The sequence below is a fragment of the Agelaius tricolor genome, unplaced genomic scaffold (assembly GCF_023055355.1).
Source record: "Agelaius tricolor isolate 1412-34295 unplaced genomic scaffold, bAgeTri1.0.p SCAF_16, whole genome shotgun sequence".
Taxonomy (NCBI): domain Eukaryota; kingdom Metazoa; phylum Chordata; class Aves; order Passeriformes; family Icteridae; genus Agelaius; species Agelaius tricolor.
The window spans coordinates 10,490,359-10,505,780 of NW_027269276.1; the positions used below are offsets into that span (position 1 = coordinate 10,490,359).

General features: G+C 40.9%; 1 protein-coding gene across 3 annotated transcripts in view; it reads left to right on the forward strand.

Moving 5' to 3' along the window:
* The first annotated feature begins 5,519 nt into the window (after positions 1 to 5,519).
* The window catches only part of SECISBP2L (SECIS binding protein 2 like), a 28,021-nt gene continuing 18,118 nt past the window's right edge, over positions 5,520 to 15,422 (forward strand). For all 3 annotated transcript variants that reach the window (XM_071441479.1, XM_071441478.1, XM_071441480.1), the window contains exons 1-2: positions 5,520 to 5,653; positions 14,735 to 14,913. In XM_071441479.1, the coding sequence (XP_071297580.1) occupies positions 5,636 to 5,653; positions 14,735 to 14,913 (197 nt within the window). In that variant the 5' untranslated portion in view covers positions 5,520 to 5,635. The remainder of the gene's footprint in view (positions 5,654 to 14,734; positions 14,914 to 15,422) is intronic.

Here is a 15,422-nt window from a genome sequence, read left to right on the forward strand (position 1 = left end):
CATAAACTTAAAATCACTGAAAATAAAAGTCTTCTTGACTTTGTCTGTTGTACCTGATGTAACCTCTTCCATCCCAGATATGTCTGCTGGGGAGGCATTTTGGCATTCTTGGATTTTTTTCAAGAAGGAAATGGGAATACTGCAGTACATCTTGTCATGTCCATCTAGTTCCCGTGTTTTATCTTTTTCTTCTGAAGGACTAATTGTTGTAGGACTATTCCAAGTAGTGAAGGACTGTCAGTCTGAACAGTGAGGGCTAGCAATGTTTTTAGACAGAAGAAGGGTCAGTCTACCTCTAAGAAATGGTTGTGTGTTTTGGCATTCTTCAGGTCTTACTGATGTGTACAGTGCCTTAGCATCTGTGCTCTAGGCACATAAGGAAAATTTATATCATCCCTAAGGGATTCTGCCCCTTTTCTGAGTTCACACAATTCTTAAACTGGAAGATGAAGATTTTCTCTGGGGAAATACTGAGAAGCTCTGTTGTCATACAACTGCAGCAGAAATAAATCACCAAGAGTTGCTATAGCCCACCTTTAGTCCCTGGTAGAGTTGGTTCTGATGTCATTTCTGTCTCCTCAGGAAAAGTGAACAAGCACTTGAAGGAAGAGGGTGAATGATTTTTTTTCCCAAGAAACACCACTGCACTGCAGGTTGTTTGAGACATGGTAAGCAGCTTCACTGCATTCTCAGTCTTGGGTCCAATCATTAAATTCCTACAATTATTGTTAATTGTCAGACCCACACTTGTCACAACTCCTTGGGTGATTTTATACACCTCTTGTTGCTGCTGGTACAAGACAAACTGGCATTTTAGCCAGTTACCATAACACTGTTTGCAAAAGAACATTTTAATGGCTGTTGTAATCTTATGTAAGATTACAACAGTGATTAAGCTGTGTATCTATAAACCCTTCTTTTGAGTTGCTGGCAGCTTATGCGTTACAACTGAACAACAGGCAGATCTGGGAGGATGTGGGTGCTATGTCTGCGTTTTAGATTTTTACTATTATTTTTAGTCAAACATACTTTGAAGGAATGTATTCTTTGTGCATCTCAAAGTCCTATTCTAATGGATTGGATCTGAAACCAATTTATTTTCATTTTCCTTTTAAAAAGGCCTGAAAATACATTGAACAACACAATAAACCCCAGAAAAATGGCAAGGTAGCTGAAATGCACCTAGCAAAATAATATAATGAAGTTATTTGAATTTTAGTCTGCAAATAAACTCTTGATTTCATAATTACTCAGGAGTTGTCAGCTGTAAAACATTGTCTGTAATTGAAGATTGTATTTTCATATTTTTTTCTTTGAGAGGTACTGAATTAATTTGAGTAGGAACTGTGTATATATGGAGTAGAGTAAAATGACATCACTTGGGACAGTACCCCTTGCTTTCTCAAAAATACAGGCTAAATACAGAACTAAATTTCTTTATATAGATAGTAATATGGAATTTAAATATAAAAGTGTAGCTGTTACTTTATTATTTTCAAAGTGCTAAAAATGTATTTTAGAACCAGGTTAGTGAACTAGGTAAACTATATTACAAGCTAGTCAACTATTTAAATGTTAATTAAGATATTAAGAGAGGATTATCACCATTGAAATGCCTCTGTGTGGTAAGGTAGGTTGCAAACTATCTGTGATAGAATAATTGCATATGTAGTGCTAAATTTTAGATGTAATAGTGCAAGCCTTGCAGCAAGGGTGAAGGCTGATCCTTCCCTGGCTGTGTGAGGAGGGGCTGCATGGCAGCTCTGTCCTGGCTGGCTCTGCTGCCTCTCCCTGCAGCTGCTCTCGGTGGGAGTGCTGGGCTCTCTCTGCCTGCTGCCAGGCAGTAATCGCTGGTCAATCGTGATTCTCAGCTTCCTGGAGCAGCTCCCAGCTCACCTTCCCACTTTGGTTCCAGTTCTGTTCCCTGCTGGGGCTGCCTGCAGGACAGCACCTGTCCCATCGCCACATATGGCTTTATGTGCCAAGATACACTTCGCTCTGTGGACTTGTCTTTTTCAGTAATTATGCTGAAGATTTTAGTCCCAGGCCAGTAAAACTGTCATTTTGGGGTCTGCTTCGTTCCTGCTCCCTTTCCCACTTGCTCACCACGGCAGCCTCCAGCCCCACTCGTGCTGCTGCAGTCCCTGTTCAGGTGCTGCTGCTGCCGTGGAGCTCGGTCTGAGCCTGCCTGGCCGTCAGGGGGAGGCTGTTACTGAGCAACCTTTATTTCATGCTTCCATGCCAGTGCCACTAAGCCTTTACAAATGTTCAAGCTTTCCATATGAGAAGCTGCCTTGACTTCAGTGAGATGTGTGTAATCAAATCCTTGTGTTTCACAGGACTTTGTACCCACTAGATGTAAACAGAGCCCATATAAATAAGGGTGTGAGTAGCCCCACATGTGCTGTTAGATTCGCTTGTAATCCTATGATTTGAATTCTGAATACAGTCATTAACAAGTGCCTATCCATTTTACTGAGATATTTGGTTTAGTCTCCCATTTTTTATTTTTGTGTCGACCTAGATTTTCTTCTTCATTTGATTTGTTTCCTTCATTGTGTTCAGGAAGAGTATCTCCACTACCCAGTAGATGCAGCAATAAAGTCAAAAACTTAGTAGCAAAATTGCAGTCAGCACCTGCTGAGTTCCACCATCATTTTTGCTTATGAGCTAGTCACTTCATGTTGCAGCAAAGAAATACCAATAATTGTTTACAAACTTCCAGATTTGAGAACTGGACCCTTACAATTGAGTATGAAAAGTCGGCTGCCAAGGATGTTTAAATTCAGCCACGTGCAGCTACCAAGTGTTTTAAAATTCAACAGCGTTTGTAGAATTTTTTGATGGCTTCCTTAGGAATTTTGACACTGTCAAGTTCTCTTACACAACAGTTGATCAAGATGATGTTGTAACCAGATACCCTGGCATATTTGTGATAGCTGTGGATAGAGGATCTAACATAACTGGTTCTGAGTGCTTTGGTTTCTTTTTCTTTTTGGTGATAACACATTTAAATTTCAAGGGAGACTTGAGTTTTTTTCACCTGAGTGACCACTCAGGTCAGCCAACATGACTTTCTGTATATTGTACAGATTTATGTAGATATTATGTCTATTTAATCACTGCCCAATTTAGATCTTAGACATTCCTGTTATTTGAGTGTGCATAACAGCCCTTTCAAGTGTGACCTTTCTGTTGGTATGTATCTTGGGAACAAAAGAAGAATTTCATTACGGACAGCCTTGCCATAATGAGTCATTATTTTTTAAAAACACAGCAACTATCTTAAGCAAATGTCATAATATATATTCCATGGTCAGCATCAATTTGAACAAATTAAGCTGCATTCCACACTGAAACAGTGGTGTGATAATACAAGAAGATGATTGTTCTGGTTGTTTCAGTGGGATTTTTTCACTGTTTTCTGTCCAGTCAGGCAAGTTCTCCCACATTGGAGATGAAAAGTTATTAAGTTTGAAATAAATCTGCGTAATTTCACATAAATAAGTGAAACACATTCAACTGCTAGAATTTTTCTCAACTGCTACTTTTTTCTCAGTAGAGATTTGTTGTTTAAGTGAGATGAAGTTTAGGTAGCTTATGTTTCATAATTATTTATCTGTAGATTTCCATCTCATATTTAAGTTCATCAATGACTGATGAAATGCTGTTCCATTGCATCAGCTGAAAGCTCTGTGTAGAACCAGCTTAATACCCAGTTTTACTTTCATGACTTGTGTTGAAATAACAAATCTCATTGTGTAAAAGCCCCTGGGAACACAACCTCATAACCTCACATTAGTCTGTCTTACCACCCAGCATTATAAACACTTATGTGAGTTCTGCTGACCATTTAATCTTGTCGCAAAAAGTGCTGGGTTACAGAAGTGCATATAAAGCATACAACTGCTGCAGCTTCTCCAGTTCAGATGAGATTTCTGTATCAGTTAGGACACTGCAGCAGCTCTCCTGTTCTCTCCACTGGTAGTAAAACACTGTACTCACTGAAATTAGTAGAAACCTGAAAGTTCAGTTTAATTGGGGTTACAACCTGGCCCACTCCCTTTCCCATATGCTCAGTGGGACCTATGAATTTGTGTACTGTGACCTCATGAAAACTTAAATCACAGAACATATGTAATGTTGCAGATATCTAGGCAAAAGTTACCTTAGATGGTGATCCTGCTGATGTGGATGGAATAGCACAGAAGGCAGTGACAGTCTGCTCAATTCTCTGTTCATCTCATCTGTTCACAAGATGAGATCTTGCTGTGCCATGCAATAGCCATCTTCATAATCCCATATGGTACATATTAAGTTATAATGGTGAAGAGCAACTCCAAAGAAAGTACAGAGATTATGTTGGTTTATCCAATAAATAAAATTTTAAGAGGAAAATTGTTATGTTTTATCATAAATCTGGAAAGATTAATTATAAAGTAAAGGTTCAATCTAGGAAGCTATAGCAAGATTAGTCTGTCAAGACATTCTCGATAGCTTCTACTACTGTCAAATTCAGATACAGGCTTTCTTACTTGATTCTTTAAAAAGCAAGCCATTTATTCCTCAAAAGAACCTCTATCAAGCAAGAACCTGACTCATGTATTAATAGGTAATATTTTTATAATGTATTTCACCTGGAAGCACTCAATAGCCTGATCTGGGATATCCTTTGTATATTTCTTTCACAAAGGTACTTAGTCTATTTCTGCTTTATTTTTCCCCTTGCCATGAATCAACCAAGTTGTAAATAGATCATGCTGCATTTCCATTAAACCTAAGGCAGCAGACCTATTAGTGTAATGAAACGTGGGGACATCCCCCGCAGAACACACGTAGGGGATCGTGTGTTGTTACGGGATCATGTGCAGCACAGGCTCCTACATGCGTTTCCCATTCTCCTGGCTCAGGTGAACACGGTCTCACGGATTTCGCTGGCGTTACTCATCATTCACCACATGTTAAAGCAGGGCAGCAAAATAAAGGAAACGTCACACAAGCCGTGCCAAACCTCGGGTCTCAGAATCTCCCCGCGCTGCTGCCGCCCCAGTCCCTGCACACACGGGACCCGCTCCACAGCCCAGCCCTGCGCTCCAGACGCTGCTGCGACATTTTTAGATTTCTGCCTCTAAATAAATCACAGGGTTTTTTGATTTTTTTTTCCCTCGGTGTTCCAGATAATTTCAAGGACGCCGTCGGCCTGAGCCTCCCCTAGCGCCGCCCGCGAGCAGACGGGCCCGCCGCGCACCTGCCGCCCTCGCTGGCCGCAGGCGAAGCGGCCCCGGGTGGGGGGACAGCGCTCCCCGCGCTTATTCCCGCAGGTTTCCGCCACGCTGCTGTCACGGCCTCGTTTGTTTTCGGGCGGCCGGAACGCGGGAGGGGAACGCCCGCCGTAGCGGGGAGCGAAGGCGTTCCCGGCCTGAACCCGCCCGGCTTCCGTCTCAGCTGGTCCCTCCCCGCCGCCCGTCCCGCCCCGGCCGTGGCGTAGCCGGTCCCGGTTCCCGTGATAACCGCGAGCGGGGCCGGCACCGCTCCGGGCGTGTGCGGAGCGCGGCGGGGGAAGCAGCGCCATGGGGGAGGCGGCCCGGGCCCTCCGCCGCCCTCATTAGAGCCGTCGCCCGGCGCAGCTGGAGCCATGGACAAAGCGGACAAGGTACGAAGGGACCGTGAGCGGCCGCGGCGGGAGGGGCGGCGGTGAGGGCGGGGAGCGGAGCGGGCCCGGCCGTGCCGGCCCCGGCAGCGGCCGAGCGGCGGGCAGCGCACGGCAGGGCGGGGCGCGGCTCGCGGCCTGCGGGGCGGGGGGCGCCGGGACCGCCCGTGAGGGCACCGGGACCGGCCCTGAGGAGCCGCCGCCCCCCGCCGGCGGAGAGCGGCCCTCGGGAGGCGCAGAAAGGGCGTTCTGCGGGCTGGAAGCCGGAGCTCGGTGTGTGCCCGCCGCCGCCGTCCCCTCGCTGGGCGGGAGGCGTCAGGCCGCGCCCGGCCTCGCTGTCCGGGGGAGCCGGGAACCCGGGAGCGGCTGCCCTGGGAATTCCAAGGAAATTCAGAACTCGGGTCTGTTGTTCACCCCCCTGTTCCTCCAGGCTTTGTTTCAAGCTTAGGGAAGTATCGCAGTTAGTGACATTTAGGTTAAGCCTGCCTGGTCAGTAGCAGAGACTTGGTTTCTGGCGAAAGAAGCAGGTTTCTGTGAGAACTTAACAGCACAATCGAGGTGTCACTCTTGTTGATTCCTGTAAATGTCACGGCTGGGTTGAAGTTTTCAGTGATAGGACACAGCTGATGGTCTCCTCATAGCTCAGTGGGTGTAGCTCACTAATTCTACAGGTCGCTGTATTTTTTTCTTCCGTATTAAACTTGGCTTTGTGAGGTAATCATTTTGCCTTCCTTTTATGAGCTTTTATTAGTGTAGGTATGAAGAAACAGAAGCAGGGACTTAAGAATTCGTATGATTTGTTACATATGTGCAATAAAACATTTCATCATCTGGAGGTAGTTCTAAAAGATGTATCTGAAATGAATGATGTCATCTGCTAGAGCCCGATATTACTTCTAAGCTTCTGTTTCAGCAGAATGTGTTGAAAATTGGTGATTTACAGCTCTTTGTTTCCTAGTTTTTAGCTTTGGTGTCTCCAGGGGTTCTAATAGTAGGGTTAAGGAATAAAATAACACAGGTTCCTGTAGCAAAGTAGATAATGACTAATAATGTACTCTGTAAAGATACACTGCTTTTCATTCTGTACATATATCTAAGGAAGTTTGTGAATAGTGTGTGTTATTACAGTATGGCTCCCACTGTGGCTTTCTTTCTGGGCTTTTTGGTGTGGTAATAATTTTAATTTTAATGCTTTTTATTTGCTCTCATATAGAAAACCCCATCTTATTCTGTAAAATTTACATTAGTCCAATCTGTAGTACTTTTTGCTTTAAAATCTTGGATTTTGGTGTGGTGGGGTTTTTTTCCCCTTTGTTTCATCTGCAATTAGTACTGCAGTACACTTGTGAAATATTTATTCCTTGTTGCTCGAGCTCTTCAGTACTAGAGGTTCCCACACGTGTCCTTATCAAACCACTCTCTTTTCATCTGTCAAATAGTTCATGAAAACAGAGAGTTCTGATGTTATTTACAGTATGAAGTGTCGACTTGGAGTGATTGTCTTAACTAAGTGCAGTATTTCAACTTGAAGGTGTAGTTAAGCTCTGAAGTAGGAATCATCTTGTTTATTATGTTTGCAGCATATCAGGTCCTGTTGGTTCCTTAGCCCCTAGTGAGGCTTCTAGGCAGACAAATAATGAATACCTGATTAGTTTCTAAAATGATTCAACAATTGTGTTGCTTTTGTCTGCTCATTATACAGTAGCATCTTGATTGGGAGACTCCTATATGCTTTGGGTCTGACCCTTTTGTGCTGTAAGAATTGAATGTAATAATTTCTTACCAGTGTAAGTGTTTGGTAAGGTTGCATCAGTTTTGGGAGCCATTTCATTTTTTCGTTATTTGGGCTCCTTTCTGTGCCTGTACTGCATGACATCTGATAAATGAGCATTAAAGCCTCCAAATGTGTGTTAGCAGTACTGATTCTGTCCTTCCTTTCCTTCAGAATGCTCTCTCAGGCACAGTATAGTAACTGTATGTGCTTTAGGAGTAACTGCTGTGGAACTGGAGTATGAGCAGCTAGGACTATTGTGCTGTGTTAGCGTGGTATTTCAAGAGTAAAGGAAGATCCCAAATGCTTTTGATGGGTAAACAGAGTTTTGTGGTGTTGGCTTAGTGAATCGGTATGAGATTTCTGGTTGCACGATCATTTGGGCACCTAATTGATAAAAAAGATGTTTCTTTTGGACTGCCTTTAAGGTTTCTGTTACCTAATTTTTGATGTGACTTGTTATAATATGCTCAGTGATATTTTGGCAGCTGACAGAGACGAAAATGGAGTAAAGCTGCTTAAGGCCAATTATTTTATGATAAGAGTAGTTGTAATTTTTGTAGTGGGTGTGTAAGTTTACTTCTGTCTACACCAGAACAAAATTTTTCCCATTAAAAAGTGTACGGATTTCAGCAGAGAAGCGTGGGTTATTTTCCTAAAAGAGAGAAAACTCAGCAGATGATGCTTTCTGTTGAAGCAGAATATGACAGAAAACTAAAGAGAAACAACTTCCCCTTTCAAAGGTACTGCTGTGCTGTGATTTTTCTCAGTCTTATACTTTTGTCTTGCTCTGTGATTAAGACAGTTGGTTCCTTTAGTACAGTTGAGAAATCAGGTGAAGTTGCAAAATCAGTGACCTGTGTTTTGTTTTAGTATTGCTTAAAGACAGCCTGTTCTGCTTACCTCTGCTATTCGTGACCACTCAACAGGTGGCTTGATAATATGATTGTCATAGAAGTAGATCTAGATCAATGTTTTGTGCTCTTTTATCCTGTCCAGTTTCTTTCAGTGTTTCTTACCCATGGAAGGTTTCTCAGCTGAGGAAAACTGGAAAATGTCTGGTTTCCCATACATTGCTTTCTTTTGAATCTTGAAAGTGCAGAACGATTTTGGATTTTGTGAGTTTTGTGTTGTCTCATTTTAGAATATGTTCTTTGGTGAAGTTAAGTGTTACTGATGTGATTCCATGAATATCTTAACTGTTTGAGTACAAAATTATTTATCATTGACTGGTTCGTGGAGATCAGGAGACTGATTTGCATAAATGGGCTGGATTTATCCTTTTAGTACACTATCTACAAAGCACTCAAATATTACTACTCCATTTGGATAGTATGAGTTTAGAAGTTTGTACTATTAAATGCTGTAAAGTAGGTAAGTGAAAGGGATCCTTTTGGTAGCTTTTTTTGTGTCTTTGGACAAGCTTTGTGAGTATTAAATTTTAGTTTGCCCCCCCCCCCCTTAGAATAGTCTGGCTTTGAGTTTAAACATGCCAGCTTGTCATGTTGTGCCACTTGCTTGTTTTCTATATATAGGTAAAAATGTTAAATATTTCGCTTTGTTATGTTCTGAACATGATACTTAATTCTGTGAAAGGGAAGAGAATTGTGCACGATTCCCTTTTTATGAGCTGAGGGAAAAGGGAAAAAGTCACTTCATAGTGTATTTGCTTTAAGTGCTGTGTTGAAATGACTATGTTAAATGTAAATAGGGAAGATTAAATTTTGTGCTTCGTTAAATGGCCTGCTGCTGGTGTTTCCAGTTGGACTGCATATTTACCATTCCCGAGGTATCTGCCACTTAGAAGCAACTAATTATAGAAACAATGACTTCCATATTTGTAACGTTTATCTTAAAATAGATGAACTGTGACTTGCCTTACTACTAACACAGCCTTTAAATGATGAAATCCAGGATTCAGAAGCAGGATTGTTTTTCTTAAAAAAAAAAATCCCAAAAGTTTGAGCTCTGTTTTTATTTTACTTTGGGATGAGACTTCTTGTTTCCAGACTTTGAGACAGTAAACCAGCTGATTTTATTATACCCCTCTGAGATGTGGCATCTGTGTCTATTTTCTCACCCTGTAAATGGTGAGATTGATATCTAAGCATTCTCCTCTGAGAGCAGGATGACAGAGATCCTATTTAATGGAAATTGCTGAATGATATTAGGCTACAATGAACAAAAACTTTTCTAAGATTAAATGTACAGTGCTATAACTATAGGACAAAGTTTACCAGTCTGTTCCTGCTTGTGTCATCTTCTGTCTTTGCAGCTGTTGATGACTACAGTAGCTTTTATATAGGAAACAAAGGAGCTCTTCAGTATATGTGCTGTCTTGAAAGACTTGTAATTGTTGGACTGAAATATGTAATGAGCTGCTGCAAAACGTTTTGTAAATTGAAACTAGGGGTATCTACAAAAGAGGCTTCTGTCTCAATCTTGGTTTCTTTTGAAGGGGTGTGTTTCCATTAATAGGCAGCTGATTGAAAATCTGATGTTTCAGCATGACTTAAATTTATATTTAGAATTGAGTTTGGTTATCAAAAGTTGATTCCAATAAAGCTTTGTTTGGTTTTGTGATGTGAAAGGTTGAACAAACATGAAAAAGTTGCAGTCAAAAATAAGTTCGGTCTTGCAGTGTTTTCAGTGTTTGCTTTTAGATGGTGTGATCAAACCACCTTGCATTTCCTGATGGCAGTGGCAAAGCAGTAATTTGTTTTAGAGGATGCAGACTAGAATAAATCTCAATGCTGTGAGAGCAATTAAAGCATAAGCTTGTATCACAAGTGCTCTGTTGTAAGGACTAGGGAAAGTGTGGCAGCCTTCTCCCAAATCTTTTTGTGTTTGACAGATCTTTCTTGTCTGTGGTTACAAACCAGTGGCATGATCAGTCCTGTTTGTGCTGTTCGTGTGCACTTGGCACTCCACTTGTACTGTGTGGGTGAAATCTCTGAGGAATTGTGTTCACATATATTTGCATGCACTTTGTTTTATGCATTTTCTTGTTTGCTCCTGAAACAAAAAGGAGCTTGTCTTGTGTTCTGGAGTTTACTTCATTTGTTACTGGTTGCATTTTCCCCTGAGTCTTAAGCATGTCAGTATTTAAAAAACCAAGCCCACCACCAAACTGCTTCTTTGGCATTGTTGTTTCTGTGGCTCACCAAAGGAGCCTTTCCTGTTAGAAAAAATTACAAGTTTCAATAGGAGATACCTTCTGTTTGTCCAGTGCAATGAGAAATTAGTAGCACCTTCACTTGAGACTAAATTGAGTGATGGTCCTTTTTTTTGTTTCAATTTTTCTCCTTGCACTATGAAGGAAGAAGGCCATTTATCAAAAAGAGGAGGTACTTTGCTGTCTGTCCTCACCAACATTTCCTCTATGGTCCTAAAAAGGTCTGCTAAGATTTGGACAAATTACTTAGCGTTGCTTTTTTGTTTCCCTCACTTGTCCAGTGAAACCACTGGCCATCTGTGAAATGTGCTGAAATGTCTGGAGAATCACCCTGCAGAGTTGATTCTGTTGATGTTTTGGTTTGGTTAGCAGTCCGACCTGACTTAGTACATTTGTTTCCCCTTTTTGCTTTAAGGTCGGTAAATTTACTGCCCTCATCTGAACACACAGCCTGTGAAACACTCTTGAAGTATTTTTGAAAGCCTGGTAAAATGCTCTAAGGAAGCAATGTGTTGAAGTTAATTTAGTTTAGTTGGTAATACACTTGGGCTGCCTTCTGTTTTCTACCCCAAAGTGAAAATGGGGCCCTGTTGCCTAATGAAATGTATAAATTATGTGAGAATTGGATGTATTATGCTTGCAGAATCATTTTGAAATACCTGTACTGAGGTTTCTAAGTTTTCAGTTGCTGTTTTGATGAGTTGGCATATATATGTGTGTGTGTGCGTTACAGAACAAAATGCAAAATCTGAAAGCAGAAGTTTGCCCTAAATCCTTTGCCAAAACAAGTTTCTTGAAAGGATTAAAAAAACCCAACTGCCATAAACCAACCAAACCTGTAGGTGCAGACTAAACTGCGCAAGAGAGTGTTTAAGGTGTAGGGCATGTAAGAGGTATGTGAAACAGTTCTGATTCCTTTAAGTAACAGACACTCCTCAATTCTGCAAGCAAAAAAAGGATTTAACTTTCAAATGCACCCAGATGTGTTTATGATTACAAGATCTGCTGTATCTTTATTTTACCACTACAGGTAAGCTAAACTTGTTTTGAGCTGCACAGAAAATGATAATTAAATATATCAGGTAATTGCTCTGTCATAGCAATAGTAATCATAACCTGAATAAGGGACTGACAACAGGAAAGGAAGAATTAAAGTTGTCTTTCTAGTCTGGGCATCTCTGAATTGTTTGAACTTGATAAAACCAAGCAGAAGAACATGCATTATTTTCCTAAAATCATGAAATTACATTATAAGAGTGAGTCTTGTGGAGGTTTTTAATAAATATAACATAAACAAAAACCCCAACATACCCTTTTTTTGCTGGACAGATTTAAATAAGTCAAATTTTATTGAATCCACTTTGGATGTCAAAGTAAGGTAGGGATTATCTTTGAGAATTGAAATATTTTGCTATGGCAGCCTTGCAGGTGGGAATCACTCACTTCCTGCTTGGATCAGCTACAGCTCTATTTCTAATATGTGATGTGAAAGACTGTTCTCTCACAATCCTAATAATGAGTGATGATATAGCACAATATCACATAAATCATTGTCATGAGACCATTCTGCAAGAGATTTGTCAATAAAGAATGATTTTTGTGTTTTCATGTAAATCTCCCAAATAAGGAAAAGAGCAGACAGCCACAAAGGAGAGATCCTTAAAATGGGAAATCTGGTCCCAATATGAATGACAAATAGAATGTTTTGACTGTTTTCTGAGCCAGTACTAGTTTATTTTTAGTATCTTGGCTAAAGTTCACTTGGCACGTTGTGGTAGGACAGTGACCAGCAGGTTAGGAATAGTTGTTTGGCAGTTTTCAGTGTTTCCTTAGGAATGCCACATTTTATAAAACACTCATGCCAGTTTTACTCCTGTGTGTTCTGGGATGAGGCACCCTTGGTGTGTTCCTTTAGCGTTTTGATTGCTCATTGATTAGAGCAGGTGCTGATGACACTGAGGTTGTGGGTTCAGTCCCCATATGGGCCATTCATTACAGAGCTGGGCTCAATGACCCTTGTGGGTCTCTTCCAATTCAGAATAATCTCTGATCTAGTTTTATAGGCCAGCCCATAAGTGAGTTTATTCTTAAGCAAATATTTTTGCCTCACAGTCTTGAAATAGCATGGAAAAAACCCTCTTAACTCTCAGGGAGGGGTTTCAGTGTTGGTATTTCTGGTACTTATTATGTCTTTGCTGTACATAAAAACTTTTTTAAAAAAAACTATAAGAAGTTTTTCTCTTGTGTTGAGGAGAATGCCTTGGAGCTTTGCAGAGGGGTAGGCGAGTCACGAGGCAGCTGAGGGATGTGCCCGAGGCCAGAGAGGAAGCTGGGGTAGAGCTGGGTTTGATTTGTCTTGCACAAGTTCGGTGCTGCTGCTGCAGCTGCCCCACAGCTTCTCCTCTGAATGGAACTTCAGGAAATAGAAGAGTTACTGTAGAAGAAAGGAATGTTCACCCTCTACTAATGATAAAGAAATGCATTTAATTGATATGAAGGTAATTGTTCTGTTGTATGGCAGGAGTGATACTCCTGTATCTGTGATTCTAGAATCAGACTGCCCTGCATTGGAACTGACCTGAAAAATCGTTTGATTCCAAACCCCTGCCATGGACAGGGACACCTTCCACTACACCAGGCTGCTCAAAGCCCCATCCAAGCTGGCATTAACGCTTCTAGGGATGGGACATCCTTTCGTATATTATATTCCATATATATAAATGTCCATACTATAGACATAAACACTTTCAGAACAGTCATTAAGATACACTGTTCTTGGCAAGAAAGTTTATCTTGTCAGTTTAAAAGACATTTTTCATCGGGACAACTGTATTTTCAAAAAACTTTTGAACTTGCCCTTCCCACCTCTTTCACTCCCATGCTAACCAATATGGGATCTTATTTAAGTAGAAGTACTTTTGGGACTTGGAGGTTCAGATATTGGGTGGGAAGGCTGTCTCAGGATGGATTGTGGATGTGACACAGAGCACAGGCATGGAGTGAGAAGTGTGTGGTGGGTGTGGGACTACTTGCTATGATACTTCCAGAGCTCCCATTTAACTGTTTCAGCTCATGTGGATGTTCTGGAGGCAGTAGCAAGGATAGAAGACTGTCCTCAGCAAACATTTAGGATTTCATCTTTCTACTATAAGAGCATGTACTCATACAGGTTATGTGTTACCTTTGAGATTATTTTGTAGGCATATGGAAGGAAAAATGTCTGGAGTTCTTGTCTGCTTTAGAATAAATCTTCTTAGTATTTGATACTCTGTGAGATAGTAATCTGAGACACATATAATTAGGCTGAAATATTTGTACAAAAAAGAGATTATTTTCATCTGAATGTAAGTTATAGTGGAATATAGAATTTAAGGGTTCTTTGGTTCTGCGGTTGTCTTATGGAATACAGCATTTTTCGTTGTTTGAGTGGAAGATGCAGCTATGTTGTACAAAACCAAAAATGTGAGCAAAACCATCTTAAACTAAGGATACCTTCAGGATTGAGGGAGATAGTTTTCTTTGAAAGCACAGTTTAAAACTTATTTCTGAGCCCTCTTCATGACGACCTTTAATCATAATCTTAACACTTTAAAATACATCCAAGTTGTGCAGCTAGAGTGTGTGGGGAGGGTTCTTCTGTGGTGCATCATCTCTTAGCAGTTAAACTACGGTTTAGTGCTGAAAAGTCTTTTTTATAATTGCCTAGAAACATGGTCAGTTTTGTAGAGCAGGCCAGGCATTACTACATCTTCCATATGTTGGTTTCACTTCTGAAAGCCTACACAACTGTGCTCCACATACAGTTCTAATTTGGTTTTGTTCTGTGCTCCGACTCATATATCCTCTGCAAGATCTGGGCTTCAGTCCCTTTTAAATTAATTAGTGCTTGCATTGCAGTTGTAAAGGTTAACACAAATGCTAAATGTTAGTGATCTGTATTACACCCTGCATTGATTGGAAGGATGCAATAAGCTCTTGCCAACTGTTTTCCACCTCTCTTGGTGTCCTGCAGGAATCCTGTAGCCTTGTCATCCGTTTGCCTGCTGTTCATGGTTCTTGCGTACAACTTTATCAATCTAAATTTTCCCAAGCAATTTATGATTGTAATTAATGAAGGCATTATTTATTTTCTCTTCAGAATGTCAAGCTGTCAGCTGAAGTAGAACCATTTATTCCTCAGAAGAAGGGTCCAGAAACACTAATGATCCCAATGGCACTTCCTAACGACAGTGGAGGAATTAATGGCATGGAACCAACTCCAATCCCTAGCTACCTGATCACTTGCTATCCATTTGTACAGGAAAATCAATCCAACAGGTAATAAGTGGTTGTCATCTTCATGGAAGATGATTGGGTTTTAAATGGGTTTAAACTTGGAGGCTTGAAAAGAGTCAGTGATTATGGGCTGTATATTAAGGTTTTTGTTCACCATGTTTAACCCTTCATGTATGAGGAGGAAGTTTCTCTGCCTTCAGTCTTTTAACTGTATTCTTCCCTTTGCTTTTCTCCAATCATATTCTTTGTTATGTTTTGTTTTTTTCTTGGCTATGAAGGTCTGGTACAAATCCCTCCCAAAGTCACCAGCTGTGCTCTTGTATCATCTAGGGCAGTCAGGAGGGTTTTTTTGTCTGAATATCTGAATGAAGCAAGCTTTGGGTGTCCTGCTTGGCTCCTGCCATGGTGAAACATAGCATGGTGCCATGTAGCTGATTCAGTATTATGTGTAACTGTATCCAGTTTTCTTCACGTTATTAGTGGAGAATATGTTGAGTTTAGGAATTTATTATAATAGAACTGTTATTTTTGAAGGGGTGATCAAGGCCTGA